At 32.4% G+C, this 23,715-nt stretch overlaps 5 protein-coding genes across 5 annotated transcripts; 3 read left to right on the top strand and 2 right to left on the bottom strand.

Moving 5' to 3' along the window:
- The first annotated feature begins 764 nt into the window (after positions 1–764).
- On the top strand, positions 765–1,449 carry LOC114407407 (zinc finger protein 6-like). The gene has a single exon (XM_028370489.1). It carries the CDS (start codon positions 782–784, stop codon positions 1,280–1,282), a length of 501 nt encoding a protein of 166 aa, XP_028226290.1. The 5' UTR covers positions 765–781; the 3' UTR covers positions 1,283–1,449.
- A 633-nt stretch (positions 1,450–2,082) lies between these two features.
- On the top strand, positions 2,083–3,109 carry LOC114407408. Its single transcript, XM_028370490.1, has one exon. It carries the CDS (start codon positions 2,519–2,521, stop codon positions 2,798–2,800), a length of 282 nt encoding a protein of 93 aa, XP_028226291.1. The 5' UTR covers positions 2,083–2,518; the 3' UTR covers positions 2,801–3,109.
- Positions 3,110–5,905: 2,796 nt separating this feature from the next.
- Positions 5,906–7,029, bottom strand: LOC114405564. The gene has a single exon (XM_028368035.1). It carries the CDS (start codon positions 6,979–6,981, stop codon positions 6,349–6,351), a length of 633 nt encoding a protein of 210 aa, XP_028223836.1. The 5' UTR covers positions 6,982–7,029; the 3' UTR covers positions 5,906–6,348.
- Positions 7,030–8,643: 1,614 nt separating this feature from the next.
- On the bottom strand, positions 8,644–12,763 carry LOC114407409 (transcription factor MYB111-like). The gene is made up of 3 exons (XM_028370491.1): positions 12,375–12,763; positions 12,043–12,172; positions 8,644–9,691 (listed from the first exon to the last, which is right to left on the bottom strand). The coding sequence occupies exons 1-3, from the start codon at positions 12,505–12,507 to the stop codon at positions 8,875–8,877; spliced, it is 1,080 nt and encodes a 359-aa protein (XP_028226292.1). The 5' UTR covers positions 12,508–12,763; the 3' UTR covers positions 8,644–8,874.
- A 4,109-nt stretch (positions 12,764–16,872) lies between these two features.
- On the top strand, positions 16,873–21,355 carry LOC114407410 (dnaJ protein ERDJ3B-like). The gene is made up of 10 exons (XM_028370492.1): positions 16,873–17,176; positions 17,288–17,436; positions 17,554–17,680; positions 18,104–18,215; positions 18,720–18,836; positions 19,064–19,150; positions 20,185–20,244; positions 20,319–20,396; positions 20,561–20,632; positions 20,730–21,355. The coding sequence occupies exons 1-10, from the start codon at positions 17,106–17,108 to the stop codon at positions 20,886–20,888; spliced, it is 1,032 nt and encodes a 343-aa protein (XP_028226293.1). The 5' UTR covers positions 16,873–17,105; the 3' UTR covers positions 20,889–21,355.
- Positions 21,356–23,715: the final 2,360 nt, after the last annotated feature.

The raw sequence follows: 23,715 nt of genomic DNA on the forward strand, positions 1-23,715 counted from the left end.
GAGATTCAGTGTGTATATCATGCTCGTAACTCTTTTTTTTTTTCACTTTCACACGTTGAATGTCCGGGCATGGCCTGTGGCATGTAGTACTGTATTGCACGATGGCTCTGTTGGTCCCTTTTACTTTGATACGTGAATCTGATCAGAAATTAAAACCATTAACTGCATAGTGAAGGCTTTTGTCACATGTCGTTTTGATAGGAATGTAATTCATGAGCAAGTATATTGTTTTTTGATGTAGATCTTACGTGTTATTCTGATTTTTATAATAAGTACCGTAAAAGGTTCTTGTTCTTATCAGGATTTACGTCTCTCAACGTATTTGATGTGTGTCTCTCTCACAGTGCATGAGCTCTTTCTTCGGGGTGGGATGGATACCTAAAAAGAAATTTTGACATTCAAATCAGTATATAAGTCAAGAATATAATAGGAATAAAATATTATTTACCTTATTATTCTTCTTCTCCTCTATTAGTAACAGGATCGATGACGATACTCAATAAGTACACTACAAGGTTGTGTGGATGTTGGTTATTTCCCAGTACGGTACAGTTCTTATTATAAGAAATAAGGACCGGAGTTTACCACCGCATTGTAAAGGGTATAAATTAATATTTGCATAATTAAAGCAAATGGTATTTTAATTTTTCTAAGCTTGTAGATTGGGTAAGATAAGTCCGAAGGGAAATTAAATAAAAATATGGCGAATCCAATTCTGATGTGCCTATAAATATGGCAGCACACAGAGAAAGAGTCTCATTGGTAAAGAAAAGAAGCTAGCATGTCTGATGAGACCTGGCCACCGAAAGTATTTGGTTTCCCACTAACAGAGCAGGAGGACAGAAAATTCAGATGCCACTACTGCAAACGAGTATTCGGGAACTCGCAGGCCTTAGGAGGCCATCAAAATGCCCACAAGAAAGAGCGTCAGAGGGCGAGGCGTTTCCAAATCCACACTCATAGACGCGCCATTGCAGCAGCAGCATCGATATCTTCTCATGCCATAATAACATCAGTACCCTCCATTTACTTACGAGGACACCCTCCTACTCCTACTTCTCTTCTACCCATCTTCGATCCTCATCGTCAACCCAATAACACTAAGCACTTCCCATCACGCCCTACTTTCATTCCTTCTTCTTCCAACTACCACCTTACTAATTACACTCAATGCTTTCCTTTTCGGCTTTATGCCTCACCCACTCATGTACTGCAATCCTCTACTCCTAAGGTCCCTCATTTTTCTGCTCAGGGGGAAGTTGATGTCCATCTCAAATTATAACTCTCACATTTATTATTACTTTGCTCCAAATCCTACATCTCTTTTTTCTCGCCCTAATTAAGATTATGAACTTGTTTTTCCCAATTATTTGATCGGAGAGTTGGAGCTCAACAGTACTCGCATTGTGTATGTATCTAATGCTTATGAGAAGGCTTTAAAACATGATCCACAGCAATAATCTTATTCACAACATAATAACTTAGGATTTTTTTCAGTGACGGTAACGCAAACAGAATTGTGACCATAGTCGTATTTATTTATAATCATAGTGGTGTAAAAGATGAATGGCAAGATGAAATGATTTTTTTGGTCCATGGAAGTAAACCTAAAGAGTATTTCAGTGTAGCGATGGCTTATTACGGCCCGGTACTCGTTTGGGCCTTACAGTGTATGAACTTTGTGTGTCGTCTCAAACATTTAAAAGGATGGCCCAACAGTAATCAAGAAGATACGAACATTTGCTTGAGGCCCTCAAGAAAACTGGCACACAATGGAGAATGTACGCATCCGTCCCGCATATCCTGCATTGTTTACAGAACAATTTGGTTTTATTCACCATTCGTTAGTTCCTTCACGTTTAAGTCATAGAAAATAACGCAAACCAAAAAATAAAATAAACTAATTACTTAGCTAGACTTATCCTCGATGTACTTACAATCCCCCACCCTTTTCCAAATTACTACTTGAATCAAGGATTTTCACTGAATCATTATTGTTGGTTACGAGTCTCTTGAGTGTTGATGACTGATGACATCTTTTCCTCAAAATAATACGTCAAATCTGGTGGTCACCGGAAATAACGTCATATCGGATGTAAAACGAATCATCACGCATGGTAACACCACCAAAATGGACAAAGTCATTCGTTGGTTTTACTGCAACCCAAGTATCCCAACACTTACACTGCAACATTCATAAGTGGTCATTTCACTCTCTCTCTCTTAAATTTGAATACACCCAAAAAAAAAATGTGTTAAAAAAAGGAGAGATCCTTGTTTCTTTATTCACGGAAAGTACGTTCCAGATTCCGAGCACAAAGCCACTTTTCAAAGATCAGAACATTGCACATTCCTCGCCATAGCACACGTTTCCGTGCCCCCACTATATTTTTATCCTCTTCCCAATATACCCTTTCAACTAAAACTGTTTCTCGAAAGTTCCAAACCCTAACGTAACCTCTCACCACCGCTTCTCCAATATAAGCCATTGCACTCTCTTTCCCTTCCGAGACGGGACATGGAGAGTTACGGGTCGGGTCATGGTTCGGGTCACCGTCCGCACGGAGGTGGCCGTAAGATGGAGGTTGTGAGCGGCAAAAGCCACGGTTGGAGTTCTACTAAATCACCGGATTCAACTCAGGCGAGTGAAATGCCGTGGAGATTCGGCGATCCTGAAGCGAAGAGGAAGAAAAGGATAGCGAAGTACAAGGTTTACGGCGTAGAAGGAAGGGTTAAGGCTACGCTCAAGAAAGGTCTTCGATGGATCAAGAAAAAGTGTTCTCAGATCCATGGCTACTAGTAGAAATACTCAGAAGCCAGCCACGTCAAATGCTGACGTGTCAGTATCTAAATGTTGGGATGCTACTCCTCATATCATATCACATGCAAAGGGTCAATTCTATGTTTATTTATCCTTTCACTCAAACCACTTTATGCATCTATTGTGCATTGATAGAGGATTTCTAATTTCTATCTTGTTTGTATGATCACAAGGGTCTTCCATGAAATATGAGCCATTAATAGAGTTCTATTTCTAATCGGAATTTTGATGTCAATGTTGTTCCTATCTTATCAAGTTCCATTTACTTTTATAAAAAATATTCGCAAATCTTGTAATGTCCTGTCCTATGAAAGATACAGATGAGGTTTAATTGACTGACTTTTTTTTTGGTTTGGGGTAGAGAAGCCAAGGAGAGAGACGATTATATTACAACTTAGAAGGTAAGATATATATATATATATATATATATATATATATATATATATATATATATATATATATATATATATATATGGTTGGAAATAAGACTATAAAAGAGGGAAAAAAGAATGAAACTCGAAGGAGAAAACTTTTGAGTAGATAATGTAGGCAATGGAAGTATAAAGAATTTGTATATTACTATTATTTAGGTTTAGTTTAATTTTTTCTCTCAATTTATTTTTTTTCGATAAATTTTATCCTTAAAACTTGTTTTTGACATATTTTGTCTCACTTTTCAAAATGTCACCAAAATTTATTTCTTCTTCCATTCCATAATAATTTTTGTGTAAAAATAAAAAAATATCTCAAAATAATTATTATTTAAATTTTTTAACGTTATATTAATTATTTTTTCAATTATATCTCAAATAATACTAATGATAGGAGCTAAAAAACTTAATATTATTAATGTTAATTTTGTAATATTATTATTCTCTTTTTGGTCATTTATTAGTTTTTTTTCATGTAAAATAACCTAGGACACAGTAAATATAATTATGTTGACGTGATATTTTTACTATTATATTCTTGCATTAATATTTTTGTTAAATATAACATGAAATTATTTATTATTATAATTTTATTATAAATTTGTATAGTGCAATGGTAACTTTTTTTAAAAAAATGTAGTGTAATGGTAGCTAAAGCATACTTATTTTTTATTTTTTATTTATTACATATTGTCTTTTATGGGATCAATTCTTGCTAAATTTGACCCAAACAATATTCCTCAATCAGCTATAATTATTTTAATAGAATATTTTTATTATTCTTTTGTCAAAAAAATAGTTATTAGTTAAAAAAAGTCCCATTTCAAAATATATTGGGCCGGTTCTGATTTCTGCTTAGGCCCAAGTTTATGTGTGTTATTGGGGTGTTTGCTTACTGGGTTAACACCGATCGAGCCTATGAACCTGTCTGTTCGGTCATCCTCTAACAAGAAGTATTAATTTGCCGTTTCAAGCCAATTTTTTTCTTTTTCTTTCAAGAGTAGTACTACCATTAATAAACTTGGGTAACAATTTTTATATATATTTTTTTCTTTGTTTATTACATATATAGCAAACTTTTTTCTTTATTTCTTGTCCTATATATATATATAGACATATCTTATGAAAAAAAATATCTTATATGAAATTGAAATTATCAAATATGAATCATAAAACCAAAAATAAATAGTCAAAATTTAATGTGATGTGATTTTTTTATTTTAAATCTTAATTTTTTATGTATGATTATATGATTCAGATTTAATTTTCTTACTACTCTCGTATAAGATACATTCATTTTATATGATTTAATAACAAAGAAAATATTTATTATTCTCTCTTATTTTTTTTATCTGTTTTTTAAGATTGTCATGGGAAAAAAAAATATAATAGATCTCAAAGCATAATATTTGTCTTGCACTCATCGGAGTTTGTTATGCGTGTTCCCCTAAACAAATATTGTCATGAACCTGTTTGTATGAGAATTTGGACTATCTTGAACCTGCTTGTATGATTATTTGGGAATGAAAATTGATATCCACTTTCATAATTTCATTTTAGTCAAGCATTGAGGTATGCTAATTGCTATCGCTGCACATTGATAAGTAGGCATAAATATTTTGTGTCATAATTAAAATAGTCGAATTTTGATTTTTGAAAATTTTGTTTTTCATCTTTTTAAAATTTAAAATCATTATTTTAATCCTATAATAATTCTACTATGTAATAGATATAGAATATAACATAAATTTTTACTATAAAGTCGTTGTTTTTTAAAAATCAAATATTATAAGACGTATGCTGGAAAAGATAATATATTAACTGTGGAACTAAAGAGAACGAAGACATACATAATATTGTATTGTTGTGTTGACCCAGACAATCAATCAATTCGGTCATGTCACGTTTATTGAAAATCATAAAAATCTCACGTAATAAAACGTCCCGCGTTTCAATCTCTTGACTTAAGTTGGCGTTTCTACCTCGGAGCCAAAATAGTCAACCCAATATCATACACGACCGAATTGTATAATCCATCAACGTGCCCAACGAGTTTCAGAATTTGCATTCCAAAACGCGGTGATCCCACGCTAAACGTTGTCTTTGTTGCGCTGCAAATGGAACACTCCCCATGTTGGCGGCGCCGGCGCAAACTAGGAAAGTCGCCCACAAGGGATGTGAGGTCGTTCTTGGTGACTTAGATGGGGAGCATGTTTTCCTCGTAGAAACACTAATTATTACTCATACTTGAAGAGTCTGAATCAAGCTGCATGGAAATGACGCGTTTGCTTAGCAGAATAATAGAGTTTCCAGGGAAGAACAATTAATTTGACAACCTGGTTGTGATTGGTTGTATGTATAGAAGTGTATTACTTATATGGACATTTTTCTCTTGAAATTACTAAAACTACATTTATAAAATATTTTCGGATGAAATTAAGAAGACGAGGATTAGATTATTAGTTAATGTTTCATCTATTCAACAAAAAAAAAACTTAATGTTTCAACTAAAAAAATTATAATTAATATAAATGTTAAGGCACTAACATAAAAAGATTAGCAATCTAAAATAAAAATAAAAATAATCAAACTAAATAACAACAAGAAAAAAAAAAAAGTGAAAGGTGCACAAACCACATGCATTTCCCTCTCCATTAAAGTTTATTTCATTTAAGAGTCTCCTAAAAGAAACAGATAAATTGCCACACTGCACTTCATTCATCGATCTCCCTAAGACCATAAAACCTCCATATAAAAGAAAATATTTTCTTGACCCCTCTACCTTTGCGGCATGTTTAGATGTTCCTCATCAAGCAAAAATAGTATCTATCTTGACGCCTTCAGCCTTCCCCATCAACAACAAGAACAAATTAAATGAAGAGAACCAGAACCAAAAACAAAAAGGAACATAATATCCAAACTCAAATCACCTATATTCTTTCTTATTGATGACTAATTAATATTCTTGTCCCTTAATTAAAAATCTGACATGCATCTTAATCACATGTTATTAGCTAGGGAACAAGAGAAGAAACACCAAATGCATGCATGCATATATACAAGTGATTTGAGTCTTGAATATATATCCATTAATAATCACCAACCCAATGACCTTTGGCTTCTCTCGACGTAACGGCGATCCACGGAATCTAAACGTTGCAACTTCATTTCTTGGTAGAACTGAGCAATGAAATCCTCAGCCTTGGCATCAATCATCCAATCTCCATCTCCATCAACGTGGGAGTCCTCCACAATCACCTCCTGCTTATACTCATTTTCCTCATCATTTTGAACAAGCTCGCTCAACCCAACGGCTGAAGCGTAACAGCTAATAGGTGGGGAAGGCGAATAAGGCTCCTGCTCATCCGCCACAAAATCAGAAACATAACCGCCACAATCCTTTTTATATTCAGAAGATGGCAAATCAGGTGATGAGCGTGGAGATTGGGTGCTTTGAAGGTGCAATGGCCTCATGGAACCCACAAACCTCCCCCATGTGCTCTTGGACCCGTCATCAATATCGTCATTATTATTATTTACCTGAAGCGCCATGGTTGGTTTTGCGGAACGCCCTCGCATCTTGAAGAGTGCAACCCTAAGAAAGCGCATGCCACCACCGCTCTTGTTCTTTGGGGACTCGGACGCATGTTGTTGAAGGGGTTTTGCTTCTTGTTCTGTTTTTATTATGTTTGGAATGTTGATGACAGCGCATTCAGGTTGGGTTTCCATAATCCAGGACAATCAATCAATGAATGAAGGAGTTTTAGGTGGTTTTGTCGGGGAGAAAGAACTGAGGAAATTAAGAATATTGGTCACAAACAAGTTTATATTTATATATTAGAGAAAAAAAACTTCTTAAAGAGGGCCAGCCCGGCACTGCATTGGTGTAAGGTCTCGGTTGTTACTCGGTCTTATTTTTAGTGAAACTCTTGTTTTTCTATCAATTGCAAGGGTTTGTAACTGTATGGCGTGCTTTATTTGGGAAGTTAAATGCCCAAAATATTATTATTATTATTATTATTATTATTATTAAAGACAACCATTTGACCATTTTCAAAATTATGTGTTAGGTAATAGAAAATTTGAAACAAGAAAGCGTGAATGGAACAAGAAAGAAGAATTCGATCTTGAAAAAAATAATAATTCTCTTCATGTGCAGAGGTAAAAGTAGAAAAAAGTAGGAGAAGAGAGAAGTCAGAAGGCTGAATGAATGGAGAAGTTGGGTTGGGTGCCTACGTTTAAGGGAAGGAGAAAAACTGAATTACATGATTGAAAGAAAGTGGACTGTTGTGTCGATTATTACTTCATTTGCAGATAGAAAAAACTGTGAAGCACCAACAGTCAGTTAATTTTTTGTGTAGAGATTTTTTTTTTCCTAAACTTATCCTTTTAACTAATACACATTTTATTTTAACACTCAAACAATAAAAAACAAAAACGTCCAAATAAATGTGTATATTAAAAGAATTCACTTTATATATTGTTATAAATGAGAAATGATAGAAAGAGACTCTATAACTTGTCTATCTCATTGTAAATATGAGTAAAAAATGTATTTCTATCACTCCTTTTATAAATATAGAATAACCACGGTTGACCATCAAATAATAATTTAAGTGTGCCCACCCAACATTGCCACACACTAAATCGTACACTCACATACAACCCCCACTACAAAAAAAAAAACTGAATTGAGAAGAGAGAAGATCAGGATGAATTGTATTTTAATGAATTGAGAAGAGTGCTGAGGATGAGCTATATATTGAGCTGAGATTTATTTTTTTGGATGATATTTCCTCTATGTTTAATAGTTAATATACATTCAATCCAATTTCTTTTGCTAATTTAATCTCTTAAATCTATTCAATAATTAATAATTGTATCTTCCGTGACAAAATATTAAAAAAAATCAATTCACTCCTATAATTTCTAGACCATTAAGGTAACACTTAATTAATTTTTCTTTTCTTATGATAGTGGAGTATTTTACCAAGGCAGTATCGAATTATAAATTCTCCCAAACCGGGTCTAGGACAAGTTAAAACCCAATCATCAGACATAAATATGTGCTAGCGTGTGAGGCAGACAAAGTCCTAATCACGATGCTCTTCGTTGGTGAAAGGTGTTTTTCTTTTACAGAGTACTGTTGGCGTACTATGAACGTAGGCTTCAAATATATGACAACCAAATGAAACAGACAACTCACGGCAACACACGACACATGTTTACTAGTAAAATTGTTTTCTTTTATAGATGGAGAAGTCCACTCCAGTTAGAGTACTACGTACATATGTGAGACAACTCAATTATAATGGAAGCAATTGACATTGGCAACAACCCAACACATATGATATGATGAGCTACTAATTAATTTGGGAGTACTGAAGGTAAGTAAAGAACCAAGACATTAGATTTACTTTTCATATATGCATGAAAACATGATATATGTGAGATGTCTCATCCTTTCATTACTGAAAAAAAGCACAACTAATTATGCAAGAATCAAACACGTACATTTGTGTATTTACATTCTACCCTAAGACAAAATGGTTCCATGTCCATAGTTTCACATCCCAAAAAGGGAAAGAAAAAATGGAAGAGAAGAGAACATATATATGGTCCTTAACTTGAAGAGAGAAACCAATCAACCATAGCTTTTAATTTGTCACTATGAATCTCTCCAAGGCTCTGAAGATCCGTGTCCCAGTCTTCATCTTCCCACAGCCAAGTGAGGAGGTTTTGATCCAAGCCCGAAGCCATGAAAGAGGAAGAATGCAACTGATCATCATCCCCACTAGACATCACTATGTTGGTACACGTGTCGTCAACACCTTTTTCATTCCCCGCCACATTAATATTATCATTGCTCTCCCTTTGTTCATGATCAGAAATGGTCCAAACCCCACTTGCTTCCTGAAAGTAACAATTGTCCATGATATCATCAAAATTCAACACTACCTCTCCCCCGTTAATAACTTCCTCATCACACGGTCCCCATATGTCTTCATTTATTATTTCTTCTTTCTCACCTTCTTCAACACCTTCGTTTTGTTCTTCTTCTTCTTCTTGAGTAGTATTAATGTTATTTTCATGTTGATGGGTTATTGTACTAGCAGTCGACGACCCATCAAATTGTTCCTCCATTAACATTATATTGGTGGACAAATATTTCTCGGTCTCAATTAGTGGCGGGGTTGGAGGGAGAGGAACTGCTACTTCGTTATTGTGAGTAGTGTGAATTTGTTGTTGTTTGTTCTTCTTCATGGCCCAGCGGCTGGACCTACCACGTTTGCGCCTAGGAGGTAGGGTAATGATGATGTCTTTAGAAGACGAAGTTGTCCCATGAAATGTGTAAATTTTTCTGCTCAAGTGAGAGTTCCAGTAGTTTTTTATCTCGTTGTCTGTTCTTCCGGGCAAGTGACTTGCTATCAACGACCACCTGAATGAAGTTACCAACTCATAAACTATATCACCATGTCCTTTTCTTTTTATTCTTTATCCTTTTGCTTTGTGTGAGGTTTACGTGGAAATTAAAACAATGTTAATATAAAGAATATAACGTTATTAATACTCCATTTTTTTACATGATTATATTATAATACTCCATTAGGAAGCCGTCTTAATTACTCCACTATACTCCATATGTAGGAGTAGAAAATAAACGTACACTTATATATATTAGGAGTAAATTTATATTATAATTAAAATTTATAATAAATAAATATTTGTATCATATAAATTGTATTTTTCCCTCAATTATAAGCAAATTTATATAGTTTCATCTCAAATATAAACAAATTTAAATTAAGTTTAGTATGTTTAATAAGACAACCTTTAAATTGTCCTTCATTAATTTTTTTTTATTGATATAAGTTCGAATGAATAATAATTTGAAAAGAAAACTTATTTTTAAGTGAGATTAACAAAACTAGATAATGTTAATTAATTTTTTTAATAAGTGTGAAGTCATTTTCTTCTACTTATAATCTAGACCAAAAGGATCGGAGTATTTCAAATTTACAATAATACGACTTATATTATGGTAGCAGATTATTTTTTAATTAATAATTATTGACAATTTTTTTAATAATAATGGAAATTTAATTTAGAAAAAAGATAATAAAACAAGAGTAAATAGAAAGAGAAAAAGGGTTAAACGAATCAAGTATTCGAATGAACATAAAAGTAAATAAGAATGATTTGAGATAGTTGCAAAAAAAAAAGAGTTATTGCTAATCAAATTGAATTTAAAATTAAAATTAAGACATATATTTAAAAAATAAAATTGATTAATTAAATATTCAATACATAAGATTAAAATGTGGCTCCATAAGAACGGAAATAATTCAAATGTTTTTTAAATTTATATCACTTGGTGATTCAAATTTATAACTCGGAAGTAGATTTGTAAAATCATCACAAATGTTTTTTAAATTAAATTAAATATTTAATATTTTTTTTAAATAATGTATCATAAAATAAAAATACATAATTATGTTAAAGTATGTGAAAATTTATATCACTTGAATTTATCAAGAAATAGATAAAACTTAGATAGAAAGTATATTTTATATTATTCTTCAACTAAACCTAAAATTTAAATTTAATTTATATAGTACAACTGTTAGAATGTAAAAAAAAAAAAGTGCACAGATATTCAGTAAAATTAAATTGTTTTTTCACGATATTTTGTTTATGAATATAACATAATGTGGTGATAAAATAAAATTTTAGATATTTATATAAATATATTTTATAGTAATACTGACAGTCTTTATAAAGAAAAACAATATTTATTTAATTTTTCTCCATAGAAAATTACTACTACTACTATATTAATGCGTAAGAAAAGTTTAGAAAAGAACGGCTGCAGCATTTAAGTTTAGGCAGAAGACATCATTAAAGACCTTGGCATTATTAGGTTGTTTGTCCCGGCATTATTGATTGTTTATGTCATTGACGTCGGAAAGAGTTATATTATCCTCTTATAAATATTAAATAATATACTAAATTTTAGTCAATTCACACGTATAAAAATTGGCTTAGTTAATTATTATAAAAAAATTTCATCAATAATAAAAATGTTTTAAAAAATAATATACTATTCATTATTATATTCAGTACACGATATATATGTGTTGTCTAAGGCTGTGTTATGTTGCGTCTTACTTTTACTTTAAGGATGACATTGAAACTAAAAAAACAGAAAAACACAGTGCTGAAGAGATGAGAAGTTTTGCTTAAAAAAGAAAGAGATGAAAAGTTAGACCGAGTCATTTTTGTCACCTTTTCTCTCCTTTCTCTTTAAACTTTTATAACAATACTTGCAATTAAAAGTCTTTCTCCTGTCTATTCTATTTCTCTTTTCATCTAAAAATCAACACAATACATTAATCGGTTTGAGCAAATGAAAATTAAACCATTCATTGAAAAAACCCAATATGTATCCGTTTGAGGTGTTTTTATGCATAAGTTACAATATTAATTTAAAAGCAAAAGTTTTATGAATTGTAATCTTTATAAAGTTGTTATTTTATGCTTCATTTTCTTTCTTTTAATCTTGATAGAAATATTATTAATTATGCTACGTTAGTCACTGATCGTAGATTTCTACGCATCCGATACACAACCTCGAAGCATCTGCTTAATTTCTTCTCACTATTTTTTTTGCTGTAAACATTGGCAAACTGATTAACTTATTATTTTCTTTTTTAAAAGTTTTTAAATTATGAAAGTAAATGACCTTGAATCTCAGAAGTGAACATCAAATTAATGAATCTCGACACTAACCTGTTGCCAAACGAAGCATGCAACTTCAGAATGATACTTTCCTCCTCAAAAGAAATGTTCCCTCTTTTGAGATCGGCTCTCAGATAGTTAATCCACCTTAGCCTGCAACTCTTCCCACATCTCAACAATCCTTCAGAGTTCAGAAGCAAAAATTCAAAATGCCAGTAAGAGAAAAAGCCAATCAATGGCACAAATGAGACTTTCAACCATAAAACTTAATTATAGTTGGAAGGTCACACTCAACAAAAAGGTAGTAATAGTGATACCTAGCTAAGCAAAATTAAATGTGTACATAACAATAATATTGGTATATATTATTGATTACTTGGTACCTGAATTTGTCGGCAATGATCTCCACGAACCTTCTCCATTGGCCTGAATGTACTTGGTCAAAATATCATCTTCCTCCTCTGTCCACCTTCCCTTCTTCAATCCCACTTTCTCACAACAAGGAGCCCTTACCATATCTGAGAAGTGCAATTTGTACACTATATCTATCTATACACCACTATATAAATAAGTATGGTACAAGGCAGCAAATTAAACAAAGTAGCTAGCCAGTTTTGAAAAACTGCAACTTCTATCTTATCTTGACAACGAACTGTGGTGGCAGAAGGGTGTGTGTGTGCATGTTTAACTTGATTAATTTATGTGAGCCACGTTGTGCTTGGTGCTTGCAGGCATAGGAGCAAAGGTTTCAGTTTGCAGCGCAAGATATTAAATGGGGGGGGGGGGGGGGGGGGGGGGAAGAGGAAAAGAGAAAGGGGAAGTGGGGCTACGATGATAAAAATGTATCAGTGGTGGTAGAGCGTGCCACGTTGACTGTGTCTGTATGCTACACTTGTGGCTCATCGCCTTATTTGTACTAGCATTCCATCTCCCACATTGATGCATCAAATTCTAATCTATGCTATATACATTCATTTATTTAATTATTATAGCCCCTCATACATTTACTTCCTTCTTGATCTACCGTGGTACTATATTCTGACTTTTGTTGTCTATCCATCTATCATCGCTGTCATTTTTAAGTCTATGATACATGTATCATTCAAGTGCATGTGCTACAAAAAGACATCTAATGAGGCAAATATGACAGTAATATGAAAGTGGTGAGGTAATGTTGCCATTTAAGGAGTACGAAGCATGAATTTAAATCCCCGTCTCACTTTTGTTGAGTCTCAGTTCTGGTCCACTAATAAAATGTTGACACGTTATTAATAATGTCATGTGTTTTTTTTTCTTCATTTCACAAATTACCCCTATAAAATGTTGACACATCATTAATGATGTTAATTACATTTTATTGGTGGGACATGAATTAGGATCTAAAAGTGAAACAAGTGATTTAAATCCATGAAACATGGAATAAAATTTGGGGATTTTATTTTTTTTAACTTTTATCAAATGTACTAGAGTGATAATAAGCATGTACGGTTGAGATAACTAGTAATAATTTATATCTCTTAATTAAATGGATTAGGATTTATATATGGAAATTTTTAAATACAAAATAAATTGTGTTGAGAAAAAAAATAACACTTTTATATACGCTCAAGGGTTCTTGATAAAGATTAATCGCCTTTTAAAAAATGACAACAAGTTCTAAATTTAGGGAATATTTGTTTAAATAATTTTCATCAAATTCAACCACAGGTATACAATGTGGTGCGTGGGGTTGGTTTAGGAGGGAGAGCTAATATTTCCAAACTCATACAATTTTGCGTCTACAAAGCAAGCAAAATTCAAATTTGACCCTGACATTGTTCAAAGCAGTTTTTTCCTATAAAATTGAACTAGGAGTGGACGAGTATCCAGAAATTTAAATTTAACTACCATTGCTACTTTCACTTGAAAATAAAGCTTGCAATTTTATTTATTTTGAGAGAATAAAAATATAAATTTAAAATTGGGCAACTAAGATATACACACTTTAAATTTAAGAAACTAAAATATATTTAAGCCTTTATTTATTTTGTGCATATCACATGTAGAATTGGATTTCAATGCTTTGTAGGTGCGGAATGAGGCGGATCACATCGATTTAATTTATTTTATTACATAATAAATTAATATATGAAATTAAATTTTAACAGTTGGATTTGCAATTGCACACTCTACAACTTCTTTTCAAACTATGTTTTTAGTTCCATGGATGGTGCTTTGTTTCATGAGAGAATGAGCTTATAGTTTTGCTCAATGGAAGGGATCAACTAGTGTGTACGTGGAGATAATGGGGAAAATTGAGAGAGAATTTATATAATTTCAGTGAGAGTGGAACTTGAGGGTTTGTGTGTATGATTTTTTTTATCAGTAAATATTAATTATTAATTTTTATTAGTTCATAATTTTATTTATCATTAAGTTAATTTTATAACTTTTGTATGTGTATGTGCGACTAGGATGATACAAAATGAAAATGACCTCGTATCGTATGTGTTATGATTAGGGAGCAAGGATCAATAAATTGAGTGACATGCATCTCTGCTGGGAAGTGAAGAAGAAAATTGCTCGAGAGAAAGAAATGTGAGTGAGAATAGCAAGAGCTACTGGGATTTAAGAAGGGAATTGCATGAATAAGCTCCGTGTAGGTTATAACCTATAAAAAACTTCTCCTAACTTAATTAAAAGCCACTTTTTAATTTTATTAAATGAAAATAAGTTTATTATTTTTTTAGAATTTTTTATTATAGTGTTTGACTTTGCTTTTCCTTTTAAAAATTAGATAAACTTAAAATAAAATATGACCAAACACTCTCAAAGAAATATATCTTCATTAAATATCATATTTTTCAAACTAGGTGAAAGAAAAATAAAGGTATTCGATAAAATGAAATAAAGCATATTTACTATGTTGTATTTTGATCAAATTCAGCATAATACTTTTTTTAGATCTTTCATTCTCTCGAGAATCTTAAAAGTTTTTTTTTCCTTTAAATCCTATTTTTTAAATAACTAATTATATAGTTATTATTGTTATTATATATGACATACTTTAAAATGATTTATTTTTCGTTTATAAATAACTCGTGGAAAGTACGATCATAATCACTGGTTATTTTCTTCAAAAAAAGAAATCACTGGTTTTTAAAGAAAAGGAAAATGGAGTAAGGTACTATGATTTTTTTTTTTTTAAAAAAAAAACAGTGTGGTTTACGTGGTCGTAGTTGTACAGATTTTGGCACCGTTAATATTGTAGAGGTAGAAAGTAGAAACGGACGTCTTGCCAAATACATACAGCCTTTTTGGATACATTGCTACAAGTGTTCTTGAAAGATTTTTTATTGGAAAATAATCTATACTTTCAGTAGAAAAACTACTTTCAAAAACAGTTATAGCTTGCATCTAAATAGAACAGTGTCTTTTCCGTTTTTACATTAATTAAATGCTAAAATATACTTTTAATATTTTATTTTACTATTTATATATATTTTAGTCTTTAATTTTTTAAGAGATTGATTTTAGTTCATAAAATTTTAAATATGGGTTATTTTGATCTTTCTTCCAACTTGAAAATAATGTTGTTATTATTTTATATTTTGCGGCAGTTTTTTTTATAGAAAAATGGTAATATGTGATTTGATGATTTTTTAAAAAATTATTTTAAAATAAATTAAATAATAATTTGTGAGTGAATGATAATATAAAATTATTTTATATTATTAATGCATAATCATCAAATTCTTTTTTAAAGAATATTTTGTGACAATTATAAAACATACTTTGCACCTATTTTAAATTGCTAGTAACATCAACGGCCAAAATGATTAAAATCTGAAAATTAAAATATCAAAATGCATCAAATTTTAAAATTAAAGAAACAAAATCGAAACTAATAAAGCTTTTATCCGTTATGATATGTAAAAGTCCTCCAAAATTAATTGTGAAAGTTTCATATGTAACTAATGTCGACCACTATATTATATGAAAAAAACTTTAAGTATCATATTCACAGGAAAAACAAAATGAAAAATAGTGTTGGGGTTAAAAGGTTGATGGGGTGGTTAAGACAAAATAAGGGGAGAGAGAATTGGTGGGTTCAAATCTCTCTTACTAACAAAAATTAATAAATTCACAATTAATATTGACTTTTAAAAAAATGGAAAATAATGTCAAATACATGAAAATCATATTGAAATTTTATTATTATTATTTAACCAAAATTAAACTAGTAGTAATATATTAATAGCATAAAAATTAATTAAAGTATATTTTTTATATTGTCATTTAATAATTTATTATGATATGATTTAAAATTATTAATTTTATATCTAAAATTCATAATTAATAGATAATATAACTTGTTATTATATATATTATCAATGTTAATATGTGTAAAAAGAGTGCTATGAATATATTCTCTAATATATTCTTTCAAACACAATTTTTTATTTGTTTTTTACTTCAAAATCAGAAGAAGAAAAAAGACATAGAAGGGTGTGAAGAAAAAAAGATAAAAGATAGAAGAACTAAATGTTTTGGTGAGGAAAGAGATACTGGGGTTGGGATGAGAAATGGAAAAGTGATGGAGAGGGAGAGGGAGGTGTAAATTTAAAAATAAAAGAATGAGAGTGATGTGAATAGGAAAAATGTAGGTGAGAATAGTTGGGCCCATTTACAGTTTCATTGGAATTAGGACAAAAAAGAAAAAGCAAAACGGGCTAATTGCAATATGGAGATTTTCCTTTAGGAAGGGAACGAGACGCGTGGCGTAAATGGGAAATCCGACGTGGAGAGCCAAGATTGGTTGGAACAGCCAAAGGGTCTCTGTGATTGGTTAGTTTCGAAACGAACACGTTGCAAAGCCAAAGCGTATTTTCGACTTCAGAGTCAAGTCTTGGCGGAATCACTTTCAGGTCCGCCACTGTAAAAGCACCACCCACAATACAATAACCCATCCCAAGCGATTCGATTCCATTCAATAATCAATAACACAACACGCACATTCGATTCCTCGTCCCAAACCCTATTCCCCAATTTCGATTCCTATTCCAACGAGATCCCAAGTAACACAGCAGATCCCTAAAATTAAAATTCCGTTTCGGAGAGATCCAAGTCTCTTCATGGCGCCTCGTGGAGCCACGCTGTTGTTCCTTCTATGCGCTCTCTGCTATTCTCTCATCGCCATTGCTGGGTATCCTCTCCCTCTCTTTCTCTCTCTTCTTTTAACACCAATGCATACTTGATTTGTTCTGCATTGCACTTTTCTTATATATATGTGTATTTCCGTTTGAACGTGTTGCAGAAAGAGCTATTACGATATACTTCAACTTTCTAAGGGTGCGTCGGACGAACAGATAAAGAGAGCGTATAGGAAGCTAGCATTGAAGTACCATCCTGATAAGAACCCGGGCAATGAAGAGGCTAATAAGAAATTTGCGGAGATTAGCAATGGTATATTTTATATTACATCTTTGGTTGATTTGATTTCAATGACCCGCTTTGTTATTACTTTTTATGATTGATTTTTGTAATTTTGTTGTGGTTGCTTTTGATTGTTGTTACTATCAGCGTATGAAGTATTGTCTGATAGCGAGAAGAGGAATATTTACGATAGGTATGGTGAAGAGGGTTTGAAGCAGCATGCTGCTAGTGGAGGCAGAGGTGGTGGAATGAACTTCCAAGATATTTTTAGCACGTAAGTCATTAACTATAGCTTTGGTTGGATTAGTTCTTAATCTATCACCATCGCCAAATGGCTTTCTTGTGATAATACGTAATAATTATCCATGGATTAGTATATGTAACGCATCAAGATACAAAGAGTAAAGGCATGGGGCCAAAAAAGGACAACTAAGGAAGGCTATATAGGTTTTCTATATAATCATGGTTACATACTGTAATCAGAACATTGATATGGTTTGATTGATTTATGACGCAAATCTCCATCTAGCCATTGATTTGTGGGCTAAGATTATTCAGCCACGAATAGGCAGACTGCTGTCTTTTAGAATTTAGACGTGTTTATTATGCTATACTTGTGTGTTGTGTGTTTAATTTTAGAGCATGGGGTCCTGTGTTTTGTTTAATGAATGACGCTGTGAAACATAAATTGTTTTAGTTTCTTTGGTGGGGGACCAATGGAGGAAGAAGAGAAAATTGTAAAAGGAGATGACTTGGTTGTTGATTTGGATGCAACACTTGAAGATTTGTACATGGGAGGTACCTTGAAGGTGAGGCCACATGTAGTTACTGTTTTGAGTGTGCACATTAATTCTATATATTGGATGTGTTTGTGTACCACATTCCATTTTTGAATTTCTGCTACATTTTATTCTAAGAATATAAATGGACATGGAAGAGTTTCAAGATTATCAAAATGGTTTTCATGTGAGACATGGTAACGGTAAAGTACACTTTTATTTGCTACATCTAATAGTCATGTCATGTTACATATTCCACATACATATGACATCTGATATTCCTGGAGGTTTTTCTTAATTTCCTTGTCGGATCTATCTTAGACACCTATAGTCTGTATTATATATTCATTGAGGAAGCACTTTAACCTCTAGTTAGGCATAGTTTTAAACTGTCACAATGGATATCATTTATTGAAGAAATTTTATCCATTACTCAATGACGACTTCATTTAGCACCAGTAATTTGGAATATGGAATTTCGGAGTTATTTGGTGATTGTTTCTCTTTTTATGACCATTGCATTGTAATTTTCAGGTTTGGAGGGAAAAGAATGTACTAAAGCCTGCTCCTGGGAAAAGACGCTGTAACTGTAGAAATGAGGTTTATCACAAGCAAATTGGGCCTGGGATGTTTCAACAGATGACAGAGCAGGTAAACAGCACATCTGAGAATGTTGATAGGAAACAATTTTTTCTTTACTCTTGTCATTTTTTAAGAGGCCTATACTGCAAACATACAGATTTCATGTTTCATGACATTTAATTGTGAAATGTTTACCTGTTGTTCATGTGTTTGGGAGAGGGGGTTGTGCAGGTTTCTTTTAATCCTGTTGTTGCCATATGTAGAAAATTTCACTCCTATTTCTGAATCCTGTACAGGTCTGTGAGCAATGTCCTAACGTCAAATACGTAAGGGAGGGGTATTTCATCACTGTTGATATTGAGAAAGGCATGCAAGATGGGCAGGTAACCTTTTAAAGTTTATATTTAGACTTTAAGTATGCATAATATCATGTCTTATTACCTAAGCACTATACTATAAAGTATATCTAATCATGTGTACTACATCTAAATTTTAAAGACAAAGGGCTCTGTTTTATGATTCCAATTTTAGTTCTGTTGGAACTGGAACCTATTTAAGATTCAACATTTTAGTGTGAATTGCGCAGTAATTTATAAATTCTCTGGTTTGTTTCACTTGAACTGTAAGATAAGTTCTTGTAATCATTATAAATCATACCTTTTTGTACATTTAATTTGTGTATTAACATTAAAAAGCGAGAGAACAAAATCCACCATTTATAGTCTCTGTTCACTAAAAAAAGAAAAAAAAGAGGCAAACATATTCACTAAATTGTACCAATGGCCATATGTGTATTCAAGTTATTTTTGGTTTTCAAACTATATACACGCTCACCTAATCCTGACTGTATCAATAGTAGGTAATTAATGGTTCCAAATTATTTAGTAGGTGCATTTGTTGCTATTTTTGAGTGCCTATATATCATAGAACTCAGTGCTAGGGTAAAGGTTGTTGAAAATGTAAGTTTGGATAAACAACACCAGCAACCACAACCTTTTTCCACTAGATTTAGCTACTTGAACCAGTTGACATTGTTATGCATGAGAGAAAGCGTGGAACAAAAAAAAAAAATGGGAAGGCCGAGCTTCAATTTTAAGGGTGTGCCTAATTAAGCTGAAAATTAGTGAACAAATCCAAAAAAGGATTTTCTATCTATCAAGCACCAAGGAGTGAAAAGCAAAAGCTTTTTATGCCACTCCACTTTCTCTACCCCTCTCTATTTTCCACTTCTACTGACCACACACCATAAAGGAATGGTAACAATATACTCTTTTCCAATTCTCTACTCTACAAGTGTTATGTTGCAATTAAATAATGTATATGAATTGTGATAGAGGGAAGCTTGCTGATTATTCTTCAAATTTAATACTGAGACAATTTAAGTCATAATGAGTTATAAGTTATTGTCCTTTCACAGGAGGTGCTATTCTATGAGGATGGAGAGCCCATAATTGATGGGGAATCTGGAGATTTAAGGGTTAGTAACTTGTCACTTTCAGTATCCATGCTATTATGTATGCAGTATGCCTGACATTTCATACGGTTGAACAGTTTCGTATCCGAACTGCACCTCATGACGTCTTCAGAAGAGAAGGCAATGACTTGCACTCTACTGTCACTATAACTCTTGTAAGTATTGCTCTTGTTGATGTGCATATCAGTTGCTTGAGTTGTACTGTGCCTTTGCTAGTTTGGACATGTTAGCACGGCAGAATTGAAAAAAAAAACGTTTTTGTTGATTTTCCAAACCATTAACTGCTCTTTCTGATATTGGCATCCTTAATCTTCTTCAGGTTCAAGCCCTTGTTGGTTTTGAGAAGACCATTAAACACCTAGATGAGCATCTGGTGGACATAAGCACAAAGGTGAGTATGAAATATCCTTGCTTCAGATCTCAATTGGTGTTGGTGTGTGTGTGTGTGTGAGGAGCACAATTGACTGACCTTTTTTTTTACCCGTCAGGAAATCACAAAGCCAAAGCAGGTGAGGAAGTTCAAAGGGGAGGGTATGCCATTGCATATGAGCAACAAAAAAGGAGATCTTTACGTCACTTTTGAGGTTCTATTTCCCACGTCTCTAAGGGAGGAGCAGAAAACAAAGATAAAAGCAATTCTTGGTTAGAATACGAACAAGATAGGTGTTATTTCGCTTATTATGTCCTCAATGTAACATGGTTAGGTGGTTATAGTAAACGCATACCTTGGGCTTCTCGTCCATTCCCCTTTTTTTTGTTAGTTGACAAATAGATACCTTTTTCCCCCGTTCGTAATGATGCGCATCCTGTAACTCTTGCCGTCCATTGAATTCAATTGCCTTCTTGGCGGTGCTATTTTGATACGAGGAAAATAACACTCGCTGAAAAGAAAAAGAAAATGCTTCCATTGTTTTGTACCGTGCCTGAAATCGTTCATCTTGTGAACTAAGATTAGATTGCTGTAAAACTTAATGTCGTCTTACTGAAGTTGATGCATTTGTAGCTGCGGAACTAGATTAGAATGCATATGGACCATAACCATTGAGCATACGTTTGTACCTGCACTCGACGGCTATTAAACTTTCATTTCAATATTTAAAGGTTGACAAGCTCACGCGATTTGTTTGTTCTTGCAAGCTTTTCATTGTGATGGGCACCTGACTCGTTTATGTCTGAATGCATCCCCTCATTTATGATGATTTCCTTATTCAACAGCTTCAATTTCGAAGCTGCTTTATTTCTTGACTCAAACCATATAATGAGTTTGATAGTGATTTCTAGAAAGTAACTCGAAATTCTCGAAGCCCATTTATTCTATCATGCACTTTTCCCAAATCAATTTTAAAAGTCATAGCCCCTTTTTTGTTTGTGTATAAAAATGATAAACTCATACGTTAAGATAACATTGAATGAGCTTATTCGTCTTAGAATAAAAATCTACTTTCGATGTTAAAGTCTTATCCTATTTATGAGATGAAATGAGGATAAAATAATGACTAACAAATAGTATAATATTTTAATGTTTTACTAATACATTCTCATCATGTTTTTAATAAAATATTCAATTTAATTATTTGCTAATCAATATTTAAGATAATGAAAACGGCTAAACAAAAAATAAATTTTATAATTTTTATATAAGCAGTATTGGTTTTGATTGAAATACATTAATAATGAAAATATTTTTTTACAGTAGCAACAAATTATAGATTCATATGGTGGCCCAGTTATGTATATAATTTATGGTGGACAAGTTTTATCTACCGTTGGATTTATCTGATCCTCACGTGAGATGTACCGTAAGTTCTCCTTCAAAACACTTTCTCTCTCTAGGCTCTACCTTCCACCGGTTCTCCAGTGTTTTCTTTATCTCCTCCTCCTCTCCCGCCGAGGTCTCCGATCTCATCTGTCACCACAGAAAACTCCGCCGCCAACTTCTCCCCTGACACCATTCCTCACCCACCCCGACCTCTTCTCCACCCTCTCGTTTCTCTCGTTCTTTCCTTTACCATTAACTTCACTTCCTCCTCTTTGCGGCGACTCTTCCTCTCACTGTCGCCATCTCCGTCGGCCACTGCGGCACCAACTTCATTTTGCGCGATTTCAAAACCCTAACCGTTAAATGATTACTCGGGAAAGAGTAGCTAAATCAAACCAGAACTGGTGTGGTCACATACACATACAAATATAGAAAGAACCTGCGTTTCAAATTTGGTGGTTCACCACATAATTGAGATTTCATTTAAATATAAGCTAATAATCAATTAGCATGCGTCCCCCATTCAAAAGTTGAACTTATTTGGGTATTTGAATTTTGACCAACCAAGAAAGAATCTGGTTCACTTTGCAGCAATTGTATCGTTCTATTTTTTAATCGAAAACGGTAATTATAGGCCTGTTTGAACCTTATGAAATTTGGGTTTGGTAATCTCTGGACATTTTTCAGTTTTTGTTGAATCTGTGATTTTGGGTTGTTGGGTTGGCGGCGCTTGAGACCGGAAAAAAAAATCAGAAACGTTGCCGCCGTAAATCGTCTGCAGCGGCAGTGCACGGTGGTCAGAGGGTTGTCGGGAGGGAGTTGGGAAGAAGGAATGATGATCTGGTGCAGAGGGTCTATAATAAAAATGTAGAACTTAGATTAATGTAATAACTGATAATTGCAATGCATAATGGAACGCTTACAGAAGTGGTCCACTCCACCTTCGTCTTCATATTATTAAATGATAATTTATAATTAAATAATAATATAAAATTATTTTATTTAATTAATATATAAACATTAAACTCATTATAATACATTTTAATAATATATCAAAATTAAATTAAATATTTTTTTAATAAAATTTTTATTATTCCCTTCCTTTACTTATCTTAAACTAACACACCTTATGCTGTAATATTAAAAACTAGTCACAGCAGCTGTCGCCTGTCAGTTATATTTGGGTTGACTATTGATTTGCTTGGACCATAGATTCTGACCGGTGTTCCTTAACTGTATAAACTAACTTCTTCATATGAACGTTCATACTTCATAATTTAAAACGAATTATTATATCAACATTTATTGCTTTGACTTTCGTAAATTTTGTTTATGATTTTTATTGGTAATTAAAAAAATGGTGAGAAAAAATGATTAGGATTTATTTTTCCTTATTAAAAATTATTGTATAATAATTAAAGACAATATTAAATAACTTAAATTACAAGTATCAACGAAAATTAAATCTAAGCAAAAGGAAAATAGTCCTTCAAAGAGTGACAGCTACATTCAAATTTCTATAAGACACTCATATTTAATATTTGACAATGTTCAACTAAAATTTCTTTTTATTAAAATTACTAATAGAAATCCAAAAAATTAACATAAATAATTAGTAAAATAAATTTATTTAAACAAATTAACCTTTATCATAATACTCAAAATATTATTATAATTCTATTTATTTTATTTGCTATATATACGTCTTAAAAGCA

Source organism: Glycine soja, chromosome 3 (genome assembly GCF_004193775.1).
Source record: "Glycine soja cultivar W05 chromosome 3, ASM419377v2, whole genome shotgun sequence".
In the NCBI taxonomy this organism is placed as follows: domain Eukaryota; kingdom Viridiplantae; phylum Streptophyta; class Magnoliopsida; order Fabales; family Fabaceae; genus Glycine; species Glycine soja.